At 41.9% G+C, this 27,296-nt stretch overlaps 1 protein-coding gene across 1 annotated transcript in view; it reads left to right on the top strand.

Annotated features, from left to right (window-relative positions):
- SVOP (SV2 related protein) overlaps positions 1 to 27,296 on the top strand; it is a 54,535-nt gene that overhangs the window by 22,693 nt on the left and 4,546 nt on the right. Inside the window, exons 2-13 of the mRNA XM_073672482.1 lie at positions 836 to 996; positions 5,246 to 5,331; positions 6,794 to 6,892; positions 7,581 to 7,652; positions 7,754 to 7,878; positions 8,203 to 8,266; positions 9,602 to 9,727; positions 9,967 to 10,095; positions 15,981 to 16,054; positions 21,405 to 21,481; positions 23,866 to 23,973; positions 25,663 to 25,774. Coding sequence (XP_073528583.1) covers positions 836 to 996; positions 5,246 to 5,331; positions 6,794 to 6,892; positions 7,581 to 7,652; positions 7,754 to 7,878; positions 8,203 to 8,266; positions 9,602 to 9,727; positions 9,967 to 10,095; positions 15,981 to 16,054; positions 21,405 to 21,481; positions 23,866 to 23,973; positions 25,663 to 25,774 — 1,233 coding nt within the window. The remainder of the gene's footprint in view (positions 1 to 835; positions 997 to 5,245; positions 5,332 to 6,793; positions 6,893 to 7,580; positions 7,653 to 7,753; positions 7,879 to 8,202; positions 8,267 to 9,601; positions 9,728 to 9,966; positions 10,096 to 15,980; positions 16,055 to 21,404; positions 21,482 to 23,865; positions 23,974 to 25,662; positions 25,775 to 27,296) is intronic.

Below are 27,296 nucleotides of genomic sequence, written 5' to 3'. Positions count from 1 at the left end.
TTACATTCTTGATTACATACAGAAAACCTGTATAGACCTATTAATTCTCTGAAATGGATAGAGTTGTTTAAACTTCTATACTTTTCTGTGAGCTAAACCGATCAGCAGGACACATTTCTCTCATTTTCTACAATATCTTGGCATACTACAGTATATACACACTTGCTAAGTCTGAATGTCTGTGAGGTTCACAGAAAAGGCAAAGCTCTCCTTGTTTCCTGGAAAATTTGGCAAAACTTCCAAGCAGAAGAATAGATGGTTGTTTATAGTCACTCTTTGCTTTAGTTAGGGATCCCATACACACTAGACTGAAGTCGGTCAAACATACTGTATCAGCAGAATTGGCAGAAAGTGTAATGTGTATGGTGGCCTCCTGACTCTCCCTCAACAGATGTTGTTGGGAAAGAGAAGGATCCTACATGTTGAATTTCATTGGTCAATACTTTTGTTTGGTGCTAAGAAAATTGCTACCAAAGGGGTCTGGCAGCGGCTCACTTAAAGAGAACACAGAAGTTCTTAGCCGAGCGTTCCTGTTTATGGGGGAGTCAGGAGAGATAGTAGCTGTTTAGCCAATGGCTATCTAACGTGTATAGGGGCCACTAGAAAGAGCCTCTAATAACCACTTCAGAATACAATCATGGGTTATTTGAAAATTTGATTTCTAATTCAGACTACCTTTTTAAGAATAATACTGAAAAAGTCTCAAACAATGTATTATCCAAATTAGTAATAGATGACTCACAACAAAAAAAGGAAAAATTAGACCTTAGAAAAAATTAGAGTTTTAGTGATCACTAAAGTTACTATGGAAAATTACTAAAGATTCTCTTTGCAGTGTTGTCAAATTCCGCCGAACTGGAGAAAGTGCCAGATCAGAAGAGGACAACATCTCTGGAGAGCATGAAATTCAAATTGGACCTGTCCGCACAGATTTGGAAGCAGTGGAGCTAGAAGATGGAACCACAGTGCCAAAGGAATTTGCCAACCCAACTGATGGTAGGAACGCTACTTGGCCACTAAGATGTTTTATATGTAATCAGTAATTATTAAATGTGTATACGTTCCAAGATTACAGTCTTCATCATGTATTCTAAACATATCCATGACCTATAAAGTCATTTTGGCTGGATTCCCTCTTATTATATAAATCAGCCTAAACACAATAAATAAAACTTCTATCACAATCCAGCCTTATACAGCAGCAGCAGAAATCTATAGGACCAATCACCCCACAAAGCATTTTCTTTAGCTGCAAATCTGTAATACTTTGCATTTATACCCCTCTTAGGCTGATGCCACAGTATCTTAATAGGGTTGGGAAAACACTGCCAATTTTGAAAGTTTTCCAACCTACAAAGAATAGAGAGGTCTGTAATTTTTATCATAGGTTCACTTCAACTGTGAGAGACAGAATCTAAAAATAAACAGAAAATCACATTGTATGATTTTAAAATAATTAAATTGCATTTTATTGCATGAAATAAGTCTATGGTCACCTACCAACCAGTAAGAATTCTGGCTGTCACAGACCTGTTACGTTTTTCTTTAAGAAGCCCTCCTACTCTGCACTCATTACCTGTATTAATTGCACCTGTTTGAACTCGTTACCTGTATAAAAGACATCTGTCCACACACTCAATCAATCACACTCCAACCTCTCCACCATGGCCAAGACCAAAGAGCTGTCTAAGGACACCAGGGACAAAATTGTAGACCTGTACAAGGCTGGGATGGGCTACAGGACAATAGGCAAGCAACTTGGTGAGAAGTCAACAACTGTTGGCACAATTATTAGAAAATGGAAGAAGCACAAGATGACTGTCAATATTCCTTGGTCTGGGTCTCCATGTAAGATTTTGCCTCGTGGGCTAAGGATTAGTAATGAGCGAGTATGACTCGCTAACCCTTTTGGTGAGCATGCTCAGGTGCTCGCCGAGTATTTTGGCATGCTCGGCATTCCTTTTACTGTTGCAGCGACTGCAAGTGTCACGGCTGTTAGACCGCTGTGACACTTGCAGCCGTGGCGACAGTAAAAGAAATGCCAAGCATGTCAGAATACTCAGCGAGCACCCGATCGTTCTCACTGAAAGGGTTAGCTAGTCATAGTCGCTCATCACTAGTAAGGATCATTCTGAGAAAGGTCAGTAATCAGCCCAAAACTACACGGGAGGACCTGGTCAATGACCTGAAGAGAGCTGGGACCACAGTCTCAAACATCTGGATAATCCAGAGAAGGCATGGGAGAAGGTCATATGGTCAGATGAGACCAAAATAGAACTTTTTGGTATCAACTCCATTCGCTGTGTTTGAAGGAAGAAGAAGGATGAGTACAACCCCAAGAACACCTTCCCAATCGTGAAGCATGGGTGGGGAAACATCATACTTTGTGTGTACTTTTCTGAAAAAGGGACAGGAAGACTGCACCGTATTGAAGGGAGGATGCATGGGGTCATGTATCGCGAGATTTTGGCCAACAACCTCCTTCTTTCAGTAAGAGCATTGAAGATGAGTTGTGGTTGGGTCCTCTAGCTTGACAATGACCCGAAAAACACAGCCAGGGCAACTAAGGAGTTGCTCCGTAAGAAGCATTTCAAGGTCCTGGAGTGGCCTAGTCAGTCTCCAGACCTGAACCTAATAGAAAATCTTTGAAGGGAGCTGAAACTCAATGTTGCCCAGCGACAGCCCCAAAATCTGAAAGATCTGGAGAAGATCTATATGAAGGAGTGGGCCAAAATCCCTGCTGCAGTGTGTGCAAACGTGGTCAAGAACTACAGGAAACGTCTGACCTCTGTAATTGCAAACAAAGGTTTCTGTACCGAATTATAAGTTCTGTTTTTCTATTGTATCAAATACTTATTTCATGCAATAAAATGTAAATTAATTATGTAAAAATCATATAATGTGATTTTCTGGATTTTGTTTTAAGATTCCGTCTAACACAGGTGAAGTGTACCTACACTGAAAATTACAGACCTCTCCATTCCTTGTAGGTTGGAAAACTTGCAAATTAGGCAGTGTATGAAATACTTATTTTCCCCACTGTATCTCACAAGATTTCATAATAACCTTTTTGCTGTAACTTTTTTATTTTTTCATCATGAAAGCCATATGAGGGCTTGTTTTTTTGTTTTGTTTTTTTTCAGACAAGTGAAGTTTTTCATTATACTATATAATGTACTGAAAAATGGAAAAAAAATGTCAAGTGGGATGAAATTATGAACAAAATGCAATTTTGCCATTGTTTTATGTTTGTTTGTTTTTTCAACCACATTCATTGTATGCTAAAAATGACCTGTGAATGATTTTCTAAGTCAGGCCGATTATGGTGATACTGAACTTTCATAGTTTATTTTTTCATTTACGTAAAAAAAATTCAGAAATTTATAAAAAAAATATTTTTTTTGTTTGTGTTGTCATTTTCTGAGAAATGTAACTTTTTTATTGTGAACCCTTGTTTTTTTTACATTAGACTGGTGTAGTTAATTTGAATATCCATGTCAGTATGGCTGTGCAATAGCTTTTCTAAGTGTTCCCCTTAAGCGGCAACTGTACTTTCAACAAACTTTCCATAAATCAGTAGTAAAAGTTAATATAAGAAATTTTATATTATGTCCTTTCAGAGAAATGTGCTTCTTTCTCCACTTATGAGACACTTGGTACCGTCCCCATGTTTTATGAATTCGCTTGACAAAATGACTGACTGCACATTGAGGTATCATGTTACACAGCATATCGAAGTCAATGGATAGGAGAGGGGGAAGAGGAGCATAGTGATAAGCAGAGTGACAGGAAGATGGTGTGGATTCTACCTAACTTAATCCAGTGCTGGATTCACAGCTACACTGCTTTGTACTTAGTACCATTATGCCTCTTCTGCTTCTGTCTGTGAGCTAACAAAAGGAAGCCCCAAATCATGATGCTCCCTACAGTAGGCTTCACATTTGGGATGAGTTCTTGGTGTTCTTGTGCATTGTTCTAATCCCCAAACATAGGGTTCTTCCTATTTCATCTCATCTGTTCATAGAACATTTTCCGACAAGTATTGTGGATGTTGTGGATGTATTGTGGATATTGTGGTCTAGGGCAAATTTACAATTTGGAGAACAGCCGCTTACTTTGTGGTGTCCTTTCATGAACACAATTTTTTTTAAACTTTTTCTTATGGACACATGAACAGAGGTTTTTGCATTTTGTAGAGTCTTCAGTAGGTCTTTTGCTGTTGTTGTTGAGTTCTTTCTCTCAATTTCAAAATTACCAATTGCGCTCTTGGAGTGAGCTTAATAGAATAACCACTTTTAGGGACAATGGCAACAGGTCTAATTTTTTCCACCTTTAGATAATTCATCTAACACTTGATTTGTGTACACTTTGGCCTTTAGCATTGCTCTTGTAGCCTTTTTTAGATTTATGTCTCTCTGTAACACATCTCCTGAGATGTTCGGATTGTTATTTGCATCAAGGCATGGTTCACTCTAACCAATTTTTCTTGAGGAGAACAGATTTATCAGTAACCAGGCTTTGTGTGCCTTTGTATAATGGGCACAATGCTTGTGAAACCCACATTCCTAATCTCCTTAACTGAAGCACTGTTTTCCAATTGACTATTGGAGAGGTTAATAAAAGGTTTGCTTACTTCATGTTCTTGCACTGTGGATGTTTACTGAATGTGCTCAATAAAAGACATGAACAGTGCAAATGTTTGTCCATAATTGCATCTTACATAACAATCATATTTAACTAATAATCATTGCAGAAATCTAGGTAATTTCAAAGGGTCCATTTACTTTTTCTGGCATCTGTACATGTGATACAGCAATAATGCCTTTTATATGAATACCAAAGTCATTGACAGTGACATCCATGTCAAATAAGTGATCAAAACATGTAGCAGGAAGAATATGAGTAGAAAATATTCAATACCCTTGACAGTAATTATTTCGCACAAAATATAATTTTATTATATTTTATTAAACAAACAGGGATTTATTAAGATTACGCCCAATCCACTTTTAAAACAATTGGTGAGAATTACATAAATCAGATAAGGCACAGATGTATAATACAGGTTTTTGTCAAAATTAGAGACTTTTTTAAGTCAGAATTCTGTTGCACAGCCCTTGATAAATTCTACCTAAAGTCTTGTATGTGACAGATTTATCCAATCAATTGACTGGGAAAAATGATTGCTACCTCCTGTTTAGTAGTCAATGCCTTCACTCGGAGTCTGCTTTATTCTCCTTTACAGACACATTTATGGTGGAAGATGCCGTGGAAGCTATTGGATTTGGGAAATTCCAGTGGAAGCTGTCAATCCTCACTGGACTGGCCTGGGCAAGTAACTGTTATATCACAGTACTACATTTAACTGCATTTAAATCAAGTGCCTTATTTTTAAAGACATAAATAATAGAAAATATTTGTATTAATTAGTTTTGAACATGAATCTACATAGCATCACTAAGTACATAAATGATTAACATTTATCTTTCATTCATCTATTGAATTGGTCCCTATGAAGTGGCTTGTCAATGATCCCTAAATATTGCACTGGTTACAAAACAACATCCACACAGTATTGCAGAAAGATGCCACCATGCCACGTTGGATGGTATATTATCAATATGCCAAGTTTAACACTAACATATGTGCAAATTCATGATTTTTTATTTTTCTAGCATTCAAAGTTGAAAGTGGCTCACAGGGTGTAAAGCCATTGCCTCTGACCAAGATCGCCTCTCACAAACATGCACTGAGATGCCGATCTTCATCTGTTCTTTACACACATGTCCAAGGCCTAACAGGTCTTCAGTCGCTTCTGCTGTTAGACTCCCGGTGACTAACTGGAACCTCTGAAATAGAACTGTGATCCCCAAGAGAGGCTCTCACAAGCTGCATACACAGGTTCATGCTTCACCCAAGTGTCCAACCCTTATATAGATGCACATTTACATGCCTAATTCCTTGGCCTTTTAGTCATGTCACAGCAAGCTCCTCACTAGCACTAGCCTTAAAGGGGTTGTCCAGCCCTAGGCTACAAGTCTGCAGTCACTCTATGTGAATGTAGACTTGTGAGTCCTCACATCATATGCATTGCGCGCTGTGAAGATTCTCTGGTGCCGGGAACTGCGGGTGCATGACCACGAGTATGTGATCTACATATATGCCGGCCATGCTCAATGCAAGTGTATTGAGAGATACTGGACATAATCTAGTCAAATGTGTCTGGAAGTATGCAAATTGCTCTCCTGATGCCAGAGAATCCTCACAGCTCAAAGTCCGCGCGACTTGAGGATTCACAAGTCTGCAGTCCCACAGAGTGACTGCAGACTTGTAGCCTAAGTAAGAAAAGCATTGGAATTTCATAATTCAGACAAAACAGGTCACAGACTCAATCACTAACATTGGATTGACAACTTTTAGCTAGCAGAGGACTGCAGAGGTCCTTGAACTGCATATTGCTACCCCTATTAGGATATTGGATGCCAACAATGTAAAATTTCTGATCTTTTATGGAGTGTTCATGCATTTCTGTTTTACAAAGATGCAAGATCTGAACAGTGATATTTGTGCCACGTTTGTGAATGGGTTCCAAGTTGTGAGCAAATGAGTCTATTTTTTTCTATTGTAGCTTTCTGTCCATGGACAATATTAGTTTCTCTATATTGATCAATATTGCTAGATTTTATCTTTGTTACTTTTATGTGACTTTTGTTGTCACTTTCTCTTTGCGGTCTCTCTGCTTTTCTTCTTGATGTAGCTTCCTCTTTAATCCTTTGCCTCTTGATTTATGTAGATGGCAGATGCAATGGAAATGATGATTCTTAGTATCCTGGCTCCACAGCTCCACTGTGAATGGAGATTACCCAGTTGGCAGGTTGCTCTGCTGACATCGGTAAGCAGATGCACTGACCACTTCTTGGATCTAATTCCAGGTGTTGCATTGACGTAATATGCGCCTGAGGACTTGCCCTTATCCTGTGTAAGCACAAAGCTCTGCTGGCGCAGTTATTGAATATGTGTTAGCTGCAGTGGCGCTGTGATAAATGTATACCACTATGCCCTTGGTAATTGAATCTGTTTAGAGATTAATATTTAACTGTGTTTTAAAAAGTGATTATAAAACATATCAATTTCTTCTTTACATTGTGTCAACCCTCAAATATATGGGCAGCTCAGTATATAACATGTTTCTTTACTAAAGATCTCATTACGTTGTGCTAGTTACAATACATATGCTGTCGCACACCATGAATGTGGCCTTTTATACTGTATGTATATTTAATTTATGCGTGGCCTTTTATACTGTATGTATATTTAATTTATGCTTTCTAGACAAGGTTTCTTTATTGGATGACACTTTATGATAGCATAAAATGCAAAATTACATTAAAATTCTAATCTGTATAATTGATCTCAAACTTTCATTGTTTTCAATTTTCCCTTCTTTATAGATTAGCAAATAAGCAACTAAAAGCCATCATCTTACTTCCAGACCTGCGTTTGAAAGATGCCACCTTCAGGGATTTAAAGGACACTGCGACACAGAGATTGCTGATGTTTGTGTTCTGCTTTCTTAACAGGTCGTGTTTATTGGGATGATGTCCAGCTCATCCCTTTGGGGAAATCTCTCAGATCAGTATGGTAGGAAAACCGTAAGTCATACAGTCAGGTCATTTGGTAAATAGTTAATGTTTTGATCAAATTCTATTGGGATTTTCCTTTTTTGACAACTGCTGGCGCCATTTCTTTCCAGGGCTTGAAGATCAGTGTATTTTGGACATTGTATTATGGGATCCTCAGTGCATTTGCGCCTGTCTACAGCTGGATTATTGTGCTTAGAGGACTAGTTGGTTTTGGAATTGGAGGTGTCCCTCAGTCGTAAGTGTGCTATTGATCTGCTTTTGAATAATACCCTATCAAGGTCTTCATTGTGGGTTTTGTATTTAGTTTATTCTGTATTTTCTAAATAAAACATTTTTATTATTTTATTGCATCTCATTTTTTTTCATTTTTAATGACATTTCCTACGTAGCTAATAACTGTTTATGATGCAAATTAAGTGGAATTAGGCTCAAACAGTACACATCCTTGGTTTTCAACCTTTAGTGTTTGTCCCCCAGGAATATATGTCATACATGATTTGACCTCTTAGTATGAATAAACTCTAAATCTACACCTCTCCTTTTTCCATTTATTGCCCAGAGTGACACTGTATGCAGAGTTTCTTCCTATGAAAGCAAGAGCAAAGTGTATACTTTTGATAGAGGTGAGAATGTGTTTTTATTTACATTTTTATACGGCGTTCTTTGAAATCAAAGTATCACAACACTCTTTTTTTTAATGTCCCACGTAAGCAATCAGTTATGTAATGCGTCTATAGTGAGTACATTAAAATACTTACCGGTTGCTGTCTTCTGCCACTTGCAGTGCTGCTCTGCTCCTCTTCTAGATCATGTGACAGCATTTGTGACCAACCGACTCTCACGGCGCCTTCTGTGTGAACCGGCGGTCACTTTCTCAATTGTAAATCTGTATGACTCAGACTATGAAGCTAGAGCGTCTTATTTTGAGTCTTAAGAACTTACGTTGTACATTGAGAAAGTGATGTCAGATACACACAAAAATTGGTGTGTTGACCTTCAGGTCACAAATGCGGTCACACGATGGAGGAGAGGCCAGAGCGGCCCTGGAAATATCAGAAGACAAGTAAGACAGGTAAGTATTTTGATATTCTCACTACACACACACTAGTAATTGCTAACAGAGGGGACAATAAAAAAACAAACAAAACACCAGAGTGGTCCTTTAAGACAACCTGAGAAGTGTTGAATGTTGACAAGATTTACAGAAATACGACCCTGGCTGCCGCAATCAGGACGGATTGGAGAGGAGAAGTTTTGGTAAGAGGAAGACTGATTAGTAGAGGGTTGCAGTAGGCCAGACAAGAATAAAGAAGCAACAGTAAGAGTTTTTGCAGTTTCAAAGGTGGCATGAGCGAGTAATTGGTTATAGTGAATAAAGGAAAGCTCTGTGTCAAATATGACCTCAAGACAGCTAGCGTGCTGCTTGGAAGTTATGGTTGAACCACCTAAAGCAATTGCAATATCGGGTATAGGTAGGTTAGTAGAGAGAGGAAACATGAGAAGTTCAGTTTTGGGGAGATTCACTTTCAGATAGAGGGAGGACATGATGTTAGAGATAGCTGACAGACAATCTCTGCTATTTTGTATTAAGGTGGTGGTGATGTCAGGAGAAGAAGATGTGTATCATTGGATGTTACCAGCATATAGATGGTACTGGAAACCAAATCTGCTAATGGTTTGTCCAATAGGGGCAGTATATAGAGAGAAGAGGAGTGGGCCTAGGACTGAACCGTGAGGGTCTCCGTTAGTAAGGGAAAGAGGAGAGGAAGAACCAGCAAAAGATACAATGAAGGAACGGTCAGAGTGATAGGCGGAGAATCAAGAGAAAATGATGTCCTTGAGGCCAATGGAGCAGAGCATAGTGAGGTGGAGCTGGTGATCCACAGTGTCAAATGCAGCATATTTTTACTATTTAAAGTAAACTGTTGTATAAAATAACAATGTTTTTTTATTCCTAGATATTCTGGGCAGTGGGCACAGTATTTGAAGTTCTGCTGGCTATCTTTGTGATGCCCACCTTAGGATGGCGTTGGCTCCTGATCTTTTCTGCAGTGCCACTGATAGTGTTTGCAATTTTGTGTTTTGTAAGTATTTAGCAAATATGCACTAAATTAGATATTATCAAGAATTTGTAACTGCTCATTCCAAAGTGATGACTGTGAGTGTACAATTTAACACCACGGGATAAATTAAGGAAATTTTAAGGAACAGATCTCTTTATTAAATGTTCTCCATTTTGTAAAAGAGAGTCATCATTATTCCGACAAGTACTATATATGTTAATTTATGTTACTCAACTTGGTCAATACATGTTATCTTATAGTGGCTACCGGAGAGCGCTAGATATGATGTCCTGTCTGGAAATCAGGAGAAAGCTCTCGCTACCTTAAAGCGTATAGCTACAGAGAATGGTGCTCCAATGCCTTTAGGGAAACTTATCTTATCCAGACAGGTGAGTCTGCATATCGTCTCCTTTTTTAATCATACTGTATTGGTTGGTGCACAGCTGATAGTAAACCGTGCTGTGTTTAAATCCATTATAGTAAAATATGCTGTGTCTTATTGCCTCCCCAACAAAAGATAACCACTTTTTACATTGAAGCCAGTAAAAGAAGACATAAAAATCTACATGCACTTTTTAATCCTCCATCATCAGCTTTATTGGTATTCAAAATTATTAAAAACTGTAGTAAAACTGATTGCAGTTGACAACTAATGACACAGTTTTTTTTTAAATATTGATTATTGAAAATTCAGGAAAAACTGATAACTAATACATTTTTCATCAAGTTTGACAGGCCTCATTGGTGAGGTGTCCCTCTCAATGGCGTAACTTTAAGCTCATGGGTCCCAATGTAAAATCTTCAACAGGGCCCCCCAACAAGCACAAGTATTTAGAATAATATATGGGCTAAAGGGACATTTGGGCCCCCTATGCTCCATGGCTCATATGTGACTGTGACTCACCCCCTGGGCCAGTGCTGTAGTGCGGCGCGTGTGCGCGCGGGGGATACCCGGATCCGGATCCGATGGGGGTAGTAGTCTTCGTGTGGCGGTGACCCGGTCCGCGCCCAGGGTGGTCAAACTAAGTGGCAGTTATTGGTATGATGGTATTAGTGTCCGACTACGCCACCCGTTGATTTGCGGTCGCAAGGCCGCCACTGCAAAACAGTCCGCTGAGGCCGATGGTATATATGTGCAGCTATGGTGGTATAACCCCCAACGGGAGAGGTATAGCCTCAGGGCAGCTGGTGCGGGTGAAGGGAGTGATAGTAAGAGCGTCCCGGTACCTATGGTGCTGGTGGTGCGATGGAACACAGAGACTGATTGCAGTTTTCAATGCTTTACTCACAGTTGTTATTAACGTCAGTCCTGCAGGTGATGACGACCCGAGCCATGCTGCGTCCACCAGGTACGGGGCTCGACCAACCCCCAGGCAGTTCCAGAGTGTGACCTTGAACTCCTTTCCCCGTTCCTTTCTCTGGCCGTCCCCACTAGGGACCCACCCATGTCCAGCTTCCTCGGGCCTTCTGGTGGCGAAACCTTTCTCCGGTCTCCCTGACCCTATGTGGCGTGCCTTCGTGGTGGGTGTAGTGAGTGGTCGCACCAAGACGTGGCCACGACCTCCGGTTCCTGGCTGAGGATAAGTGGCCTCCACCAGTTTGGGATCCGGTACCCTGATCTGCCAACCCTTCACCCGCTGACTCCTAGCGTGTTCGGGTTCCTTCTTGCTTCATGTCTCTGGGCCTTTCCTTATGTTTCATTCTTTCCTTGCTTCTTGTTCCTTTCTTCTTCACTCTTGCTCCCACCAGGGGCAGCACCCAGACAGGGCTGCTGCTCCCTGTCACTCCTCTTCTCACTCTTCTTCTGTCTGACTGAACTCACTCCTAAGATGGTGCCCACCTTTTATACTCCCTCTGACACCCGAGCCCAGGTGACTAGCAACCAATGGGCTCCTTCCTATGCCCAGAAACCCACTCCCATCTGCCCCTACACCACTGGGATATTCCTCCCCCCCCTCCCCACTCCAGCCAGGAACAGAAGCTGTCGTACCTGCACATCTTTCTAGTGGGAGTACCGTCGGTCTGTTCCTCGGAAATGGGGTGTGTGTGGTGCATGCAGCTAACTGAGTTCTAGTCCACACTCCATCCTTACCCGGGAGTGGAATACCACACCTCTGGTTCGAGGTGCAATACCCCTGTAGCAGCCGAGCCCTCGGGGTGCTACATTCCCCCCTGGTAAACCACAGCACGTCCTCGGGCTGAAACAGAGCAAAACAATTACTAACTTACAAAAATTTTAAAGTGCACTCATATATAAGACGTTAACCAAAAACTCATCCCTTTATGGGAGGTACTCTTTTCTTCTTTCTCTTAACGTTACTGATATCAACGCTTTTGCTAATGCCACGGGAACTCTTTTGTAGAAAACACGATATACAAAACTTCAGCATCGTTACTTTTAGCAGCATTATAAAACTTTCACATTTAGACATTTTTCATATAAAACATTTTCAACATTCTTGACTTCTTGGGATCTGGCCGCTGTGCAACTCACGACCTGATAAAGTGCAACAGTCACTGTATCTTGAGGTTGGGAAGGGTTCTTACAAAACCAATAGGGGGCGCTTTAGGAAGCGCAACTAAGTACAGGGTCGGCCGCTCTCAGTCCTCAGCCAGGTAGAGGGAAAGGATGACCGCTCTCAGTCCTCGGTCAGGTTAGGGATTAGGGCAAAACAGGCAACAGTTCTCTTTCTGTCCCAACGGGGACCACACTCTTTGTGGAAAGTCCCACAACAGTCCTTATACCCGATCGGGTAACTATTTACATCTCCTCTTTTACCGTTTACGATTTACGGTGTCCTCCACACGCTCCTTTCTCTTCCTCAGGTTCAGACCCGTCCGGGCCCTCTTTCTTCTCCTCCTGGTACGATAACTCCTCCTCCTCCTGGACCCGGTGGACATGAAGGGCGTACCATCCCTTCACTCCCTTATGCCTGGTATAGGTGACGGTATCTCCAGGCACCAGGTCCCGTCCACTGTGCCCCTCCGGTAGGTGGGACTCTACATCGCTTCTGTTTACAAACACCTGGCTCATGGTCTTCGGGTCTTAGATGATGCCCCAGCCACATGCCATGTGAAACTTAACAACAGTCCCGGTGACTCGGGGACCGTGAGCTGTATGGGGGGTCCTGGCGGGCCCCGGCTGGGGTGCAGCGCCCGCGGGCACTCGGCCTTTTAACCTGGCCGGTGACTTTCTGATCGTGCCCGATGTTGGGGAGCACGGTCCAGGGCGAGGCTCCGCTGCAGAGCTTGCTGCTGGAGGGCTGACTGCTGGTGATGGAGGCACGGCGGGTGGCGCGGCACCCAGAGCTTCGGGTTCCGCGGCGGGAGGTAGGGGCAGGTCCGCGGCCTCAGGGCCCGGAGTAACGGCGTCCCCCTTACTTGTCGTTGCGGCCTCCCCCGCGGCGTCGTCCTCGGCCTCCGATCCGCTTCTGCTGCCTCTCAGGATGGACGCGGTGCTGGATGGTGGCTGCGGCAGTGAAGCTCTCCTCCGTATCCGACATCCTCCTCCCCCCTAGTGGACCATGGCCTACCTTGCGATGATCCTCTTCCGTAGGCCGCGGCTCCGCAGTGGATCGTCAGGGTTGAGGACCTTCCGTCGCGCTCCTGTGACGTCGGCGTCGCTGGGCTCCCTCCAGGACCTGACGCAACGTCCGGACGTGAGGCGGGGCTTCAATTCTCGCGGGCTTTCGGAGTCCACGCCCCTCTTCTTCCCGCGCGGCGTCCTCAAGATGGCGTCCAATGGCGGGAAAGCTCCACGGATGGCGGGAAGAAGGCAGAAGATGGCGTCGGATGGCGGGAATCGGCTCCAGATGGCGGGAAACGACTTCGGACGGCGGAAAACTTCACCACAGGTAAGTATAAAAGTCTCTTTTTTCAGGCACGCAGTACCCGGTGGTTGCGGGCACGTAATCCTGCCGACCACGCCAAAGTTGACTCACCCCCTGGGCCAGTGCTGTAGTGCGGCGCGCGTGCGCGCGGGGGATACCCGGAGCCGGATCCGATGGGGGTAGTAGTCTTCGTGTGGCGGTGACCCGGTCCGCGCCCAGGGTGGTCAAACTAAGTGGCAGTTATTGGTATGATGGTATTAGTGTCCGACTACGCCACCCGTTGATTTGCGGTCGCAAGGCCGCCACTGCAAAACAGTCCGCTGAGGCCGATGGTATATATGTGCAGCTATGGTGGTATAACCCCCAACGGGAGAGGTATAGCCTCAGGGCAGCTGGTTCGGGTGAAGGGAGTGATAGTAAGAGCGTCCCGGTACCTATGGTGCTGGTGGTGCGATGGAACACAGAGACTGATTGCAGTTTTCAATGCTTTACTCACAGTTGTTATTAACGTCAGTCCTGCAGGTGATGACGACCCGAGCCATGCTGCGTCCACCAGGTACGGGGCTCGACCAACCCCCAGGCAGTTCCAGAGTGTGACCTTGAACTCCTTTCCCCGTTCCTTTCTCTGGCCGTCCCCACTAGGGACCCACCCATGTCCAGCTTCTTCGGGCCTTCTGGTGGCGAAACCTTTCTCCGGTCTCCCTGACCCTATGTGGCGTGCCTTTGTGGTGGGTGTAGTGAGTGGTCGCACCAAGACGTGGCCACGACCTCCGGTTCCTGGCTGAGGATAAGTGGCCTCCACCAGTTTGGGATCCGGTACCCTGATCTGCCAACCCTTCACCCGCTGACTCCTAGCGTGTTCGGGTTCCTTCTTGCTTCATGTCTCTGGGCCTTTCCTTATGTTTCATTCTTTCCTTGCTTCTTGTTCCTTTCTTCTTCACTCTTGCTCCCTCCAGGGGCAGCACCCAGACAGGGCTGCTGCTCCCTGTCACTCCTCTTCTCACTCTTCTTCTGTCTGACTGAACTCACTCCTAAGATGGTGCCCACCTTTTATACTCCCTCTGACACCCGAGCCCAGGTGACTAGCAACCAATGGGCTCCTTCCTATGCCCAGAAACCCACACCCATCTGCCCCTACACCACTGGGATATTCCTCCCCCCCCTCCCCACTCCAGCCAGGAACAGAAGCTGTCGTACCTGCACATCTTTCTAGTGGGAGTACCGTCGGTCTGTTCCTCGGAAATGGGGTGTGTGTGGTGCATGCAGCTAACTGAGTTCTAGTCCACACTCCATCCTTACCCGGGAGTGGAATACCACACCTCTGGTTCGAGGTGCAATACCCCTGTAGCAGCCGAGCCCTCGGGGTGCTACAACTGCATCCCCTACACCAACTAAAGTTACACCCTTGGTCCCTTAAGTTGTTGATGAGGCGCAACAGGGAGGCAATTTTGACAGAATTAATCATAGGCTGCTGTGGATTTTCTGTGGTTATCATCTTAAACCCTTATCAACGACTCACTGTCTTTTAATGGTAGACCCGAGTTCTGAGTCTTTTATTCAAAGGTTGGATAACCATTTTAATGTATCACTGAGTAAGGCTAAATTTACATGTCTGCGTTTCATAGTCAATTTATGACCCGCCTGGCTCGGATCTGCTACAGGTCTCCTGACTCAAACTAACAGCTTCATACATGACTTTGAGGCTACTAGTTTTGGTCAAGAGATCCGCGGTCGATGTCGACATTGCAGTCCATACACAGAATGTGAAACTCAAATGTGGGAATTCTACATTAAGGAGACAAATTTTAAGATTATGGACTATGACCAATGGTGGGGTCCAGACATTACTAAGTTTTGGCTGGTGAGGCACTAGTAGAAGAATATTGAGAAGCTCTGACCTAGCAATGTACTTTTGGACCCAGCAGACTTCCATTGATCATAAAGTGATAGCATATCCTAGCGATGAGTCATTTCTTTATTAGATAAGAAACCCCTTAAGGACCAGGTTCAGAACAGCAGATGTAAAATTGTAAATTTTTTATTCAGAAAAAAACAGACAATTTTTTATTTGCATCGTCACCCACATTGTGTTATGTATGTCATCTGTATGTCTGTTTTTGACATCCCTACGGCGTCCGTTCTTAAAACTCAACAATTAAAAAATGTTACAAGATGGAATACCGTTTTCTATGTTAATAATTGCAATGTATTCGTTTATTGGAAAAATCTCATCCAAAAAATGGATCAGAGTAGTGCAGGCTGCGATTTTTAATTTGCAGACGATTGGTCTATGTGTGCATTGGTCTGTGTGCATTGGTCTGTATGCTGTCCATTTTGTAAAAGGACAGCACACATTTGTAAAAGATGCTTTTCTGAATGAATCATATTTGAGGCTTTTGAACAGACATTGATTATCATAAACATAAACCCTTTCACATTTATAGGAGGATCGTGGTAAAATTCGGGACCTTTTTTCACCTCAGTTCAGATGCACAACGCTGTTGCTGTGGTTTATATGGTAAGTGATTATGTTACCCGTCTGAAATAATTGGTTGGTGATCTCTAACAAATATATGTTATAATAATATTACCAAAATATAATATTCAATTCAACACCAATTGCACCAGCTACTTGTTTGATAATCAACGGTTGTTTAATAGCCTGTTTACACAGAGCAGAAATAGCCAGTAGAAGATCGTTCAGTTTGCATAGGCTGCCATTGTTGAGAACATTGCAGGTCCTGTGTACACAGGACGATGCGCTGCCGAGAACGATGATCTTTTGTGCAAACCAAAAGATTAATTTACCCTGACGAACAAGTCTGTTGTTCGTTGGGTGAACTGCAGTCTGTTTATACTGCATGAATGTCGTGAAACGAGCTTTCCTAGAAATTCAGGCTCATGATAATCATGCAGTGTAAATGCACCTTAAAGAGGACCTTTAACCAGTTTGTGCATGTTACTTGGCCACATCATGGAACAGTGGCTGCAGAACTGAGAAAAACCTAGTTTTCATTTTTCAATTTATCCTCTTTGTTGGGGAGATATTAGTTTGTAAAGTTTAGTTTATAATTTATGTCATAGTTCAAGTAGGTGTTACCAGAGATTTGTCTCTGGGGGCGTGTACTTCTTTCCCTGCATGAGGTTGACCAATCAAAAGCAGGCAGCATCATGCAGGGGAGAAAAGAACACACTGTCTTCTTCTGACTAATCTCTGCAGCTGCTGTGTAGAGATGCAGCAGAGCTGAGTTATGTATCATTACTAAGCCTTTCTGAACTCATCTCACATTTCTGTCAACTCTGACCCTCTCCAAACACGAACTGCTGTGAGATGAGATCTGGAACAGTCAGTAGTAGCGGCTTGGGTTCAGTGAGGAGAGGAAGGCATGTGTTTTTTTACCCCTTGCTTGATGCTAACTACTTATGAATGGTCAAGGAGAAGAAGTACACGTCACCCACTAGAGACAAATCTCTGGTAACAATCAGTTGGACTATAACATAAATTATAACCTAAACTTTATGAGCTAATATCTCCGCAATGGAGAGGACAAATTAAAAATATAAACTACATTTTACTTAGCTTTTCAGCCATTATTACATGATGTGGCCAGTTTGACATGCTCAAACTGGAGAAAGGTCCTTCTTAAGTATAAATTTGATTATTTAAATGCCACTAGTGATTATTAGTAAATGTGACTGGAAGACCAAAAGTCAGAGATTTCTTTGGACACTCGCTTCTACACCATACCAGACCTCTAAATCAATTCCTACCCCAAACCAGACCACTAACTACAATGAGACCTTAGTCCACACTCCTAACTTTGTTCAGACCCGAGACCAGACCGATAATTAAACTCAGACCTTAGATTAATTAATAGATACCTAGATTAAATAGAAATTGAAAAAAATAAGAACATTTCAGCTCACCACACTTGCAACATCATCCCGCTACTAGCTTTGGCACAGATCCAGTGTGAGCCCGCTGCATAAGCAAATTATAGTTTAATATAATTACCGTACTCCATCTCTCAGCCAATTCCAGTTAAAAAAAACTACAGGACTATATAAGTCTACTTAAAGAAACAGACCCAGGACCAGACCCCATAACTACAGATACATACAAGACCCCTAAATAAATTCATACACCAAACCACCCAATTAAGTGCAAACCTCAGACCGAACTCCATACATTTACACATGAGCTCACACTGTCCTCTTTCAAGCCTTGGTGCTCTGCCATCTGGCTTCAAGATCATGTGACTTTCTGGTCCTGCATACATTTCTGGCACAGATCATTGCACAACAAAAAGAAGAGTTTTAAAAAAAAGATGATCCAGAATTTATATCTTATCTTATATGGGTTGTCATTGGGTAGAGGGAGGTTGCAAACTGGGTACTTGTCCAGGGTTTCCATTCCCAAAATGTCCTTCAGCCTTTGCAAGCCAGAAACCGCACTTATAATGCCAGTGCTGCATTATCAGTGCAGTTTCACATGTTAGAAGTGTAGAAGGACCTTTGCTGACATCATATGCACTCTTTTAATGGCTAAAATCGGCTCCTGTAAATGCACCCCCATATAGCCTCCTATATACCGTGAGCCCCCTATATACAGTATGAGCCCTCACATAAGCTCCTTTATACAGTACAAGCCCTCACATAGCCCCTATATACAGTATGAGCCCCTACATAACTGCCTATATGGAAGATGAGCCCCCACATAGCAACCTACAGTTATATGAAAAAGTTTGGGCACCCCTATTAATCTTAAGCTTAATGTTTTATAAAAATTGGTGTTTTTGCAACTGCTATTTCAGTTTGATATATGTAATAACTGTTGGACACAGTAATGTTTCTGCCTTGAAATGAGGTTTATTGTACTAACAGAAAATGTGCAATCTGCATTCAAACAAAATTTGACAGGTGCATAAGTATGGGCACCTCACCAGAAAAGTGACATTAATATTTAGTAGATCCTCCTTTTGCAAAAATAACAGCCTCTAGTCGCTTCCTGTAGCTTTTAATGAGTTCCTGGATCCTGGATGAAGGTATTTTTGACCATTCCTCTTTACAAAACAATTCCAGTTCAGTTAAGTTTGATGGTCGCCGAGCATGGACAGCCCTCTTCAAATTATCCCACAGATGTTCAATGATATTCAGGTCTGGGGACTGGGATGGCCATTCCAGAACATTGTAATTGTTCCTCTGCATGAATGCCTGAGTAGATTTGGAGCGGTGTTTTGGATCATTGTCTTGCTGAAAGATCCATCCCCTGCGTAACTTCAACTTTATCACTGATTCTTGAACATTATTGTCAAGAATCTGCTGATACTGAGTCCCTCAACTTTAACAAGATTCCCGGTGCCAGCATTGGCCACACAGCCCCAAAGCATGATGGAACCTCCACCAAATTTTACTGTGGGTAGCAAGTGTTTTTCTTGGAATGCTGTGGTTTTTTGCCGCCATGCATAACGCCTTTTTGTATGACCAAACAACTCAATCTTGGTTTCATCAGTCCACAGGACCTTCTTCCAAAAAGAAATTGGCTTCTCCAAATGTGCTTTTGCATACCTCAGCCGACTCTGTTTGTGGCGTGCTTGCAGAAACGGCTTCTTTCGCATCACTCTCCCATACAGCTTCTCCTTGTGCAAAGTGCGTTGTATAGTTGACCGATGCACAGTGACACCATCTGCAGCAAGTTGATGCTGCAGCTCTCTGGAGGTGGTCTGAGGATTGTCCTTGACTGATCTCACCATTCTTCTTCTCTGCCTTTCTGATGTTTTTCTTGGCCTGCCACTTCTGGCCTTAACAAGAACTGTCCCTGTGTTCTTCCATTTCCTTACTATGTTCCTCACAGTGGAAACTGACAGGTTAAATCTCTGAGACAGCTTTTTGTATCCTTCCCCTGAACAACTATGTTGAATAATCTTTGTTTTCAGATCATTTGACAGTTGTTTTGAGGAGCCCATGATGCCACTCTTCAGAGGAGATTCAAACAGGAGAACAACTTGCAAGTGGCCACTTTAAGTAGCTTTTCTCATGATTGCATACACCTGGCTATGAAGTTCAAAGCTCAATGAGGTTACAAAACCAAAAAAAGTGCTTTAGTAAGTCAGTAAAAAGTAGGTAGGAGTATTTAAAACAAGAAAATGATAAGGGTGCCCATACTTATGCACCTGTCAAATTTTGTTTGAATGCAGATTGCACATTTTCTGTTAGTACAATAAACCTCATTTCAAGGCAGAAACATTACTGTGTCCAACAGTTATTACATATATCAAACTGAAATAGCAGTTGCAAAAACACCAATTTTAAGAAAACATTAAGCTTAAGATTAATAGGGGTGCCCAAACTTTTTCATATAACTGTATATACAGTATGATCCCTCACATAGCCCATATATATATAGGCACACATCCTATACACGTATTAAAAAAAAAAAAAAACAACAACACATGCTCACCTTGCTCCCGTTCCCCCGGCGCTTTGCTCTGGTCCCCAACACTACACTTGTATTTGTGGTCAGCACATACATCAACAGTTTAATGGAAGCACTGAAGATAACTCATAATCCAGAGGAATGTAGGCTCTACATCGATTTGCCCAAAACAATCCTAAAAGCCATCTTGCTGCATAATGCCAATGTGCTACCTTCAATTTCAGTTGGTCATGCAGTCCACATGAAAGAAATCTCTAACAACATGAAACAGCTGCTGAGGTGCCTGAACGATGACCAACATTTGTGGCCCCTCTGTGGTGACTTAAAGGTGGTTGCCCTCTTACTTGGTCTCCAGAGTGGATACACAAAGTACTGCTGCTTTCTTTGTGAGTGGGATAGTCGTGCAAGAGAATATCACTACAATAAAAGAGACTGACCTCTCCGACATTCACTTCAGCCAGGGAGATTTTTACTCCCTGCATCCAGCACTTGTTGACCCACATAACATTTTGTTATGACCATTGCATATCAAGTTGGGCCTAATGAAGAACTTTGTAAAGGCAATGGATGCAAAAGCATTCAAGTATCTCATTGATAAATTTCCAAGGTTGAGTGAAGCAAGATAAAGGAAGGAGTCTTCATTGGACCTCAGATTTGTAAGCTTTTTCAAGATGAGGAGTTTCTCCGTTTGTTGCAGGGCTAGGAAAAAACTGCATGGGTAGCATTCACATTAGTGGTAACTCATTTTTTGGGAAACTCAAGAGCAGATAACTATGAAGAGTTGGTGGAAAATCTCCTCAAAACATATAAGGATCTTGGCTGTAACATGTCATTAAAGATTAATTTCTTACATTCGCATCTAGACTTTTTTCCACCAAACTGCAGAACAGAGAGCAATGAGCATGGTGAAAGATTTCACCAATATATAGCGGCTATGGAGAAAAGTTATCAAGGAAAATGGAATCCATCACTGCTTGCAGATTACTGTTGGACAATTGTAAGAGATGATCCGATGCAGGAGTACAAGAGACAAGCAAAAATGAGTTGTCACTGAATAAGGACCAAATTTTGTAGTGCAATATCTGTAACTTTTTATAATTTGCAATAGTGTTGAGACATGTTTTTGTTCTTTGCATTATTGCTAAGTTTCCTCTAAATAAATATCAGAAAACCGGCATAACAAAATATTGTACATCTTTATATTTGCAAAAATAATAATGTTTCAAAGTACTGAAACGTTTATGCATCAGTTATATATAGCAGTAACAGGAAAACTCTTTGATATCATGGAAACAAGAACCAAAAAACATTTTCATTGTCAGATTTGAATTCAGAAGGTCAAAATTATTAAGAAATGTCTCATTTCATAACTGAACCTGACAACTTTTGAAAATATGTAGAACAGTGAAATAGATCTCCTTTCATCTTACAGGTTTTCTAATGCCTTTTCATACTATGGGCTGGTTCTATTAACAACAGAGCTTTTCCAAGCTGGAGATGTATGCAGCAGTAAGTAGTAGCTTTTACAGTTAATGGCACAGAATTTCAGTTATTGAGTTGTCTTATATGGATGGCTGTCATTTATGATAGACATACTATAATTTCCACCAGATCTAGAAACAAAAACTTGACACCTGTTATCATATCTGTAAAGGACCATTGGTGCAACTCATACACCACTAATTATCCATAGATTATGTGACATCCCTATCGGTGCCCTACCCCTATGTTTGTGCTTCCATTGCCGGGCCATGCCCTGTCTCTGTTGCTGTTGACATGGAGTAAAAACGTGGTGGTTCTTTGTGATTCTGGGACTTCTGATACCATCTTGACCAGTAGCTTAAGGGTTAACTTTTATCTTAATTCCTGCTGTTCACCCTGGGCAAGGCTAAGGCTATGTGCCCACGTAGCAGATTTGATGCAGAGCGTTTTTGCCTCTCTCTGGCAGAAAAAAACGCATGCAGATTTACATGCGTTTTTTCTGCCAGAGAGAAGCGTTTTTTCAGCGTTTTTACATGCGTTTTCGCATGCGTTTTTTCAAGCAGTTTTCCAAGCGATTTTGAGCATCACTTGGAAAAGTGCTTGACAAGTTGGTCACACAATATAAGGCTATGTGCACACGATGCGTATTTCATGCGTATTTTGTGCGGAAAATTCCGCAGCGTAAACGCATGAATTACGCATGTTAGCCTTCTGCCATGGTTCCCTATGGCATTCCGCAATTGTAATGCCCACGATGCGGAATTTTCCGCAGCGTTTTGTTGTGCGGAAAATTCCGCAGCATGTCAATTCTTTGTGCGTTTACGCATGCGGAATTGCCATCTACAATGCAGTAGAAAACGCAAGGCAATTCCGCATGTGCAAAACGTGCAAATTACGCGCGAAAAACGCATGCCAAATTCCGCATGCGTTTTCCAGGAAAAAGGACATGTGGAAATGAAGCGGAAATTTCCGCTTCAAATACGCATCGTGTGCACTTAGCTTAAATCCATGCAACCGGCATGGATTTATATTGTGTGACCAACTTAGATGCTTTAAATGCTGCATCTATAGTAAAAAAAAAGAGAATTAAAACGTTAAAAAGAAAAAAAAAACTGTATACTCACCTCTCCGGTCTCCTCCAGTCTGCTCCTGGCCGCGTCCTCTCTCTTCGGCGTCCCGCAGTGTACTGTCAGGACCTACGGTGACGTCATTTAGTCAGCTGATGGTCACGCGACCATCACCTGACCGCCGACGTCAGTGGTCGCGTGACTATCAGGTGACTAAATGACGTCACCGCAGGTCCTGACAGTACACCGCAGGACACCAAGGAGAGAGGACGTGGGCGGGAGCAGACCGGGGACCGCCGGAGAGGTGAATATACAAATTTTGTTTATTTTTAACTTTTTATTTCTTTTTTTCACCGCGTGGTAGCCGGGATGAAGAGGAGTTGTAGTCTCCTCTTCATCCTGGGTACCACACGCACCGCGATTACGCCGCAAATTCGCGGCCATTGAATATAATTGAAACGCAGCCAATCCACATATACTTTAGGGTTTGCTGCGTTTCAATGTTCCTCAATGGCCGCGAATTTGCAGCGTAATCGCGGTAGAAATGGTCATGCTGCGTTTTGCAACGCAATGCGAATTCGGCGTGCAAATTAGCACATCATGTGCACAGCACATCCGAATTCACATTGCTTTGCATGGCAGACTGTTTTACAAGCGTTTTCGCGGCGTTTTCGCAGCCTTAAAAACACCGCAAAAACACTACAAAAACGCTATGTGGGCACATGGCCTAAAGGCTGTTTAAGACCCTGAATGCCTGTTCCCTATTGACAGTTATAGCTTGCTAGACCTGGTCCACACTTGCTGTCACCATTTATCCTGCTTGTATTTCTCTATTGATTTTACCTTGGTCCTAATTCTGACCATCCCTCCTGCATGAGATTTCTGCTGTTTTGGATCTCCTGGTTTTGACCTTGAACCTAATTCTGACCATCCCACCTGCATGATGTTTCTGTCCTTGTTCTGGATCTCCTGGTTGTCACGCGGCTTTCCGACCACCCTTTGCCAGCCAGCTCCACCACATTGACCTCCCCTTGATCGTTTACTACCAAATCTGTTATGACCATGACAGCAAAGCAGTTTTTGTAGATACCATGAACAATTTTATTCAGTATCAGGTCAACTGTTAATATATTCCAATTTAATAAATGATAATGATCATTTCTAGGTGTGGGCAATCAATTTCCACCAATTAAAAATCTCTTTAGTCTATAAATACAGTTAGTAATTGTAATATTATAATTAATTCATAACTGTAACTGGTGAAATCTGATTTTATCATGCAGTTATATTGATCTGGTTTTTGGGTAGTGAATATTTCATGTCTTTTTCTATTTTTCTTCCAAGTTTCCAGTCAGAGGAAGGCAGTCAAGCCGAAATGCAGTCTCTCCTGTGAATTTCTAAGTGTGGAAGACTACACTGATCTATTATGGACCACACTATCTGAATTTCCAGGTTGGTGCTAGAACAGTCACATCAGATGTCACCTGGTAGACACAGACTGTGGCCACTGTAACAGCATCCTACATTTTTAGGACCGACGACATCTCATCTGCTATGACGAACTCAAAGCCTAGCAATATACTGTACACCTAATATTAAAATCAATTACATATGCTATCACTGAGAAAACATACACTTTTTTCTCATCATAGACAACCTCATTTAAAAGGCATCCTTTTCAGATGCTCACGCCACCCATGGCACACAGCTGATTTGCTGGGGCAGCTAGCCATGCATTTCTCCATAAGAAAATGCAAAGGAAATATAGTATACACTGCTGTCATGATTAATGGCTTTCCATGTAATTTTAGGGTGGCTTGAGTCAGCCAGATCAGGACCTACTCATACAGAAATCTGGTGTATAGAGGGGGCAACCCATTCTATTATGTCTTTATGCCCAAGAATAATGGGTAAATATAAACAAATTGACATAATAAAGCTCGTCTTTAGCTTTCGGTTGGGCTCTGGTATCTTGTCCACTAGTTAATGGTTAGGGAGTTGCTCTAGACTGGATATGGTTAGAGTGATTGCCCCAAAAAAGGCAGCCCCAGAGCCAGGCCTGGAGCTGCACTTAGCCTATTATTCTTCATATTAACCCCTTCCAATTTCTGTTTTTGCGTTTTCGTTTTTTCCTCCCCTTCTTTTTAGAGCCATAACTTTTTTTTTTTTTAGTTTTCTGTCCACATAGACACATGAGGGCTTGTTTTTTGCGCTATGAGTTGTACTTTGAATGACACCATTATTTTACAACATAGTGTACTGGAAAACTGTAAAAAAAAATTCCATGTTCGGTGAAATTGTGAAAAAAATGCTGACATTGTTTTTTGTGAATTGTTTTTACTGCTTACACTTTGTGGTAAAAATGATCTCGCATTATAATTCTGCTCATCAGTATGATTATGACTATACCAAACATGCCAAGTTTTTTTATTATTAAAGTGGTGAAAAATAATTGAGAAGTTTGAAAACCCAATTTGGGGTTGTGTCGCCATTTCCAAGACTCATAATGTTTTCATTTTTTGGTTGATGGAGCTGTGCGATGGCTTATTTTTTGCGTGGTCAGACGACGTTTTTATTGATGCCATTTTAGGATAGATACAACATTTTGACAACTTGTTACAGCATTTTTCGTGGTATTGCAACGACAAAAAAAAGCTAATTTTGGTATTCTTGAATTTTTCCTATTTCCTGTGTTTATTGATCGGGTTAATTATTTTTATGTTTTGATAGATTGGACTTTTCTGAATGCGGTGATACCACATATGTGGTATATATATGTGGTACATATCATAGCAACCAATCGACGACCCGCGATCACGTCACAGGCGCTCCAATGGTCGCACTGAATGACGCACCCCACTGCCAGCACGTTGTTAATGCTGCTGTCAGAGTTTGTCAGCGGCATTTAACAGGCATGTGGGTGGTGCTTTGTGCCACCCGCAATTGTTGGAGGCAGGTCCTAGCTGTAACACACAGCCATTACCTGCCAAGTGTGGGGCGAGCTGTGGCGAGCTCACCCTGATACACCCGCTACCAACTTCCGCCATACATGTATGTCGGATGTCTGTAAGGGGTTAACAAAGTTACGGTAACTGTAGTTATGAGTCATCTGATGTTCTTTTATCTTTTTTATTGTACAAGGTGTGTTGGTGACATTATGGATCATTGATCGACTTGGACGGAAAAAGACCATGGCCATTTGCTTTTTTGTTTTCTCATTATGTGCCCTTCTTCTTTTCCTTTGTGTTGGAAGGTATGGAAATATTTTTTAAATAGTAAATGACAAAAGTACACTGGAAATGAAAAAAGTACACTGGCTGAAAATGAGGAACACTCATTGCCCTTCTAAACAGTTTTGCCCATCAAGTGAAATGACTTTCAAGCTAGCTTAAAGAGAACCTGTCAGCACAATTTAGTAATGTAAAGTAAAGACATGGCTGTAATGGCTCTGTTATACAGATTACATCTATACCTTTGGTGAAGAAATCCGCTTTATTATCCTTGTTTAATCAGCATTGAAGTTTTCTAATGGAGAAACTGTGGCTAGGGTCTTCTCCTGTCCCGGCCCCTCCACTGGCCTGTATTTCAAAGACAAGTCATTGATTTTTCAGTGACTTTCCTCCTGTTTGAAATTTCACACTGCCGCCATCATCAATAAAATGGTATAAATACGCATAAACGGATAATTAGACTTATTTCTAATATAATATTCTATTCGAAAAAATAATGAGGATACCCAATATTGAATACATTAAGGCTCATACCTCATTATAATAAATCAAAAAGTAATAATTCATATGTTATCAAAATTAGAAAGTTTATTACATCAAGAAATACAAAATTTCACAGTCAACAGACAATACCCTTTTATAAAAATTGCCCCTAAAAAAAGGCCCATTAAAAAGACTATGGCAGTGTGGTTCTAGATGAAAGTATTATTTGGCACCATGATTATATTATCAAAATTGAACAAGATACAAAATTAGGGTTCATATATTCTAAAGATAGAGATACATGAATAACATATATTGTAAATTTCATACATGTACAGCTTTATAATAATAACCAATTATAACAGTAAATATGGTTACAGTGCATGATTCTGAAATGGATATCAAAGACTAAAGTATGTATCACACGTAATTTAGATCTATGTCATGATCATTATCTCAATGGGTCCGGAGATCATCAGTTATAAAATACAAAGGCCACCCAGAGATCACTCAAGTTAGTCCAACAAAAAGAAGTTGCTGTCACCACCACAGCTTGATAAATCAATGGTGAACATACAGACCATGTGCCATCTTATAAGGAACCACACTGCCTCGTACCCCAACGCGCGTTTCACGTTCTGCTTCGTTCTCTGTTGACTGTGTAATTTTGTATTTCTTGATGTAATAAACTTTCTAATTTTGATAACATATCAATAAAATGGTGCTGTGCAGAGTGACATCTCGGCACAATGAAGCCATCATCGAGCCTAGACCTCTGTCTGCACATGCGCCGCCACCGGCACTACTCTATTGAAGAGCAGAATACCAGCCATGAAATCAAACTGCTCACGTCCTGCCCACGCCAATGACGGCGATGGTGTGAAATTTTCAAACAGGAGGCAGGTCACTGAAAATTCATTGAACTGTCATTGAAATACAGTAGGCAGGTGGAGGGGACGGAGCAGGAGAAGACCCTACCCACAGTCTCTGTGCACTGAAATATCATTAGAAGAAAACTTCAAATGCTGATTAAACAAGAACCACAGATTGTATTCCTTCACC

The sequence above is a fragment of the Phyllobates terribilis genome, unplaced genomic scaffold, assembly GCF_046119375.1.
Source record: "Phyllobates terribilis strain yellow unplaced genomic scaffold, ASM4611937v1 Scaffold_1__5_contigs__length_1240528914, whole genome shotgun sequence".
NCBI classification, from domain to species: Eukaryota; Metazoa; Chordata; class Amphibia; order Anura; family Dendrobatidae; genus Phyllobates; species Phyllobates terribilis.
Note: the sequence above shows the minus strand (reverse complement) of the source record. Positions and strands in the feature narration are given on the sequence as shown.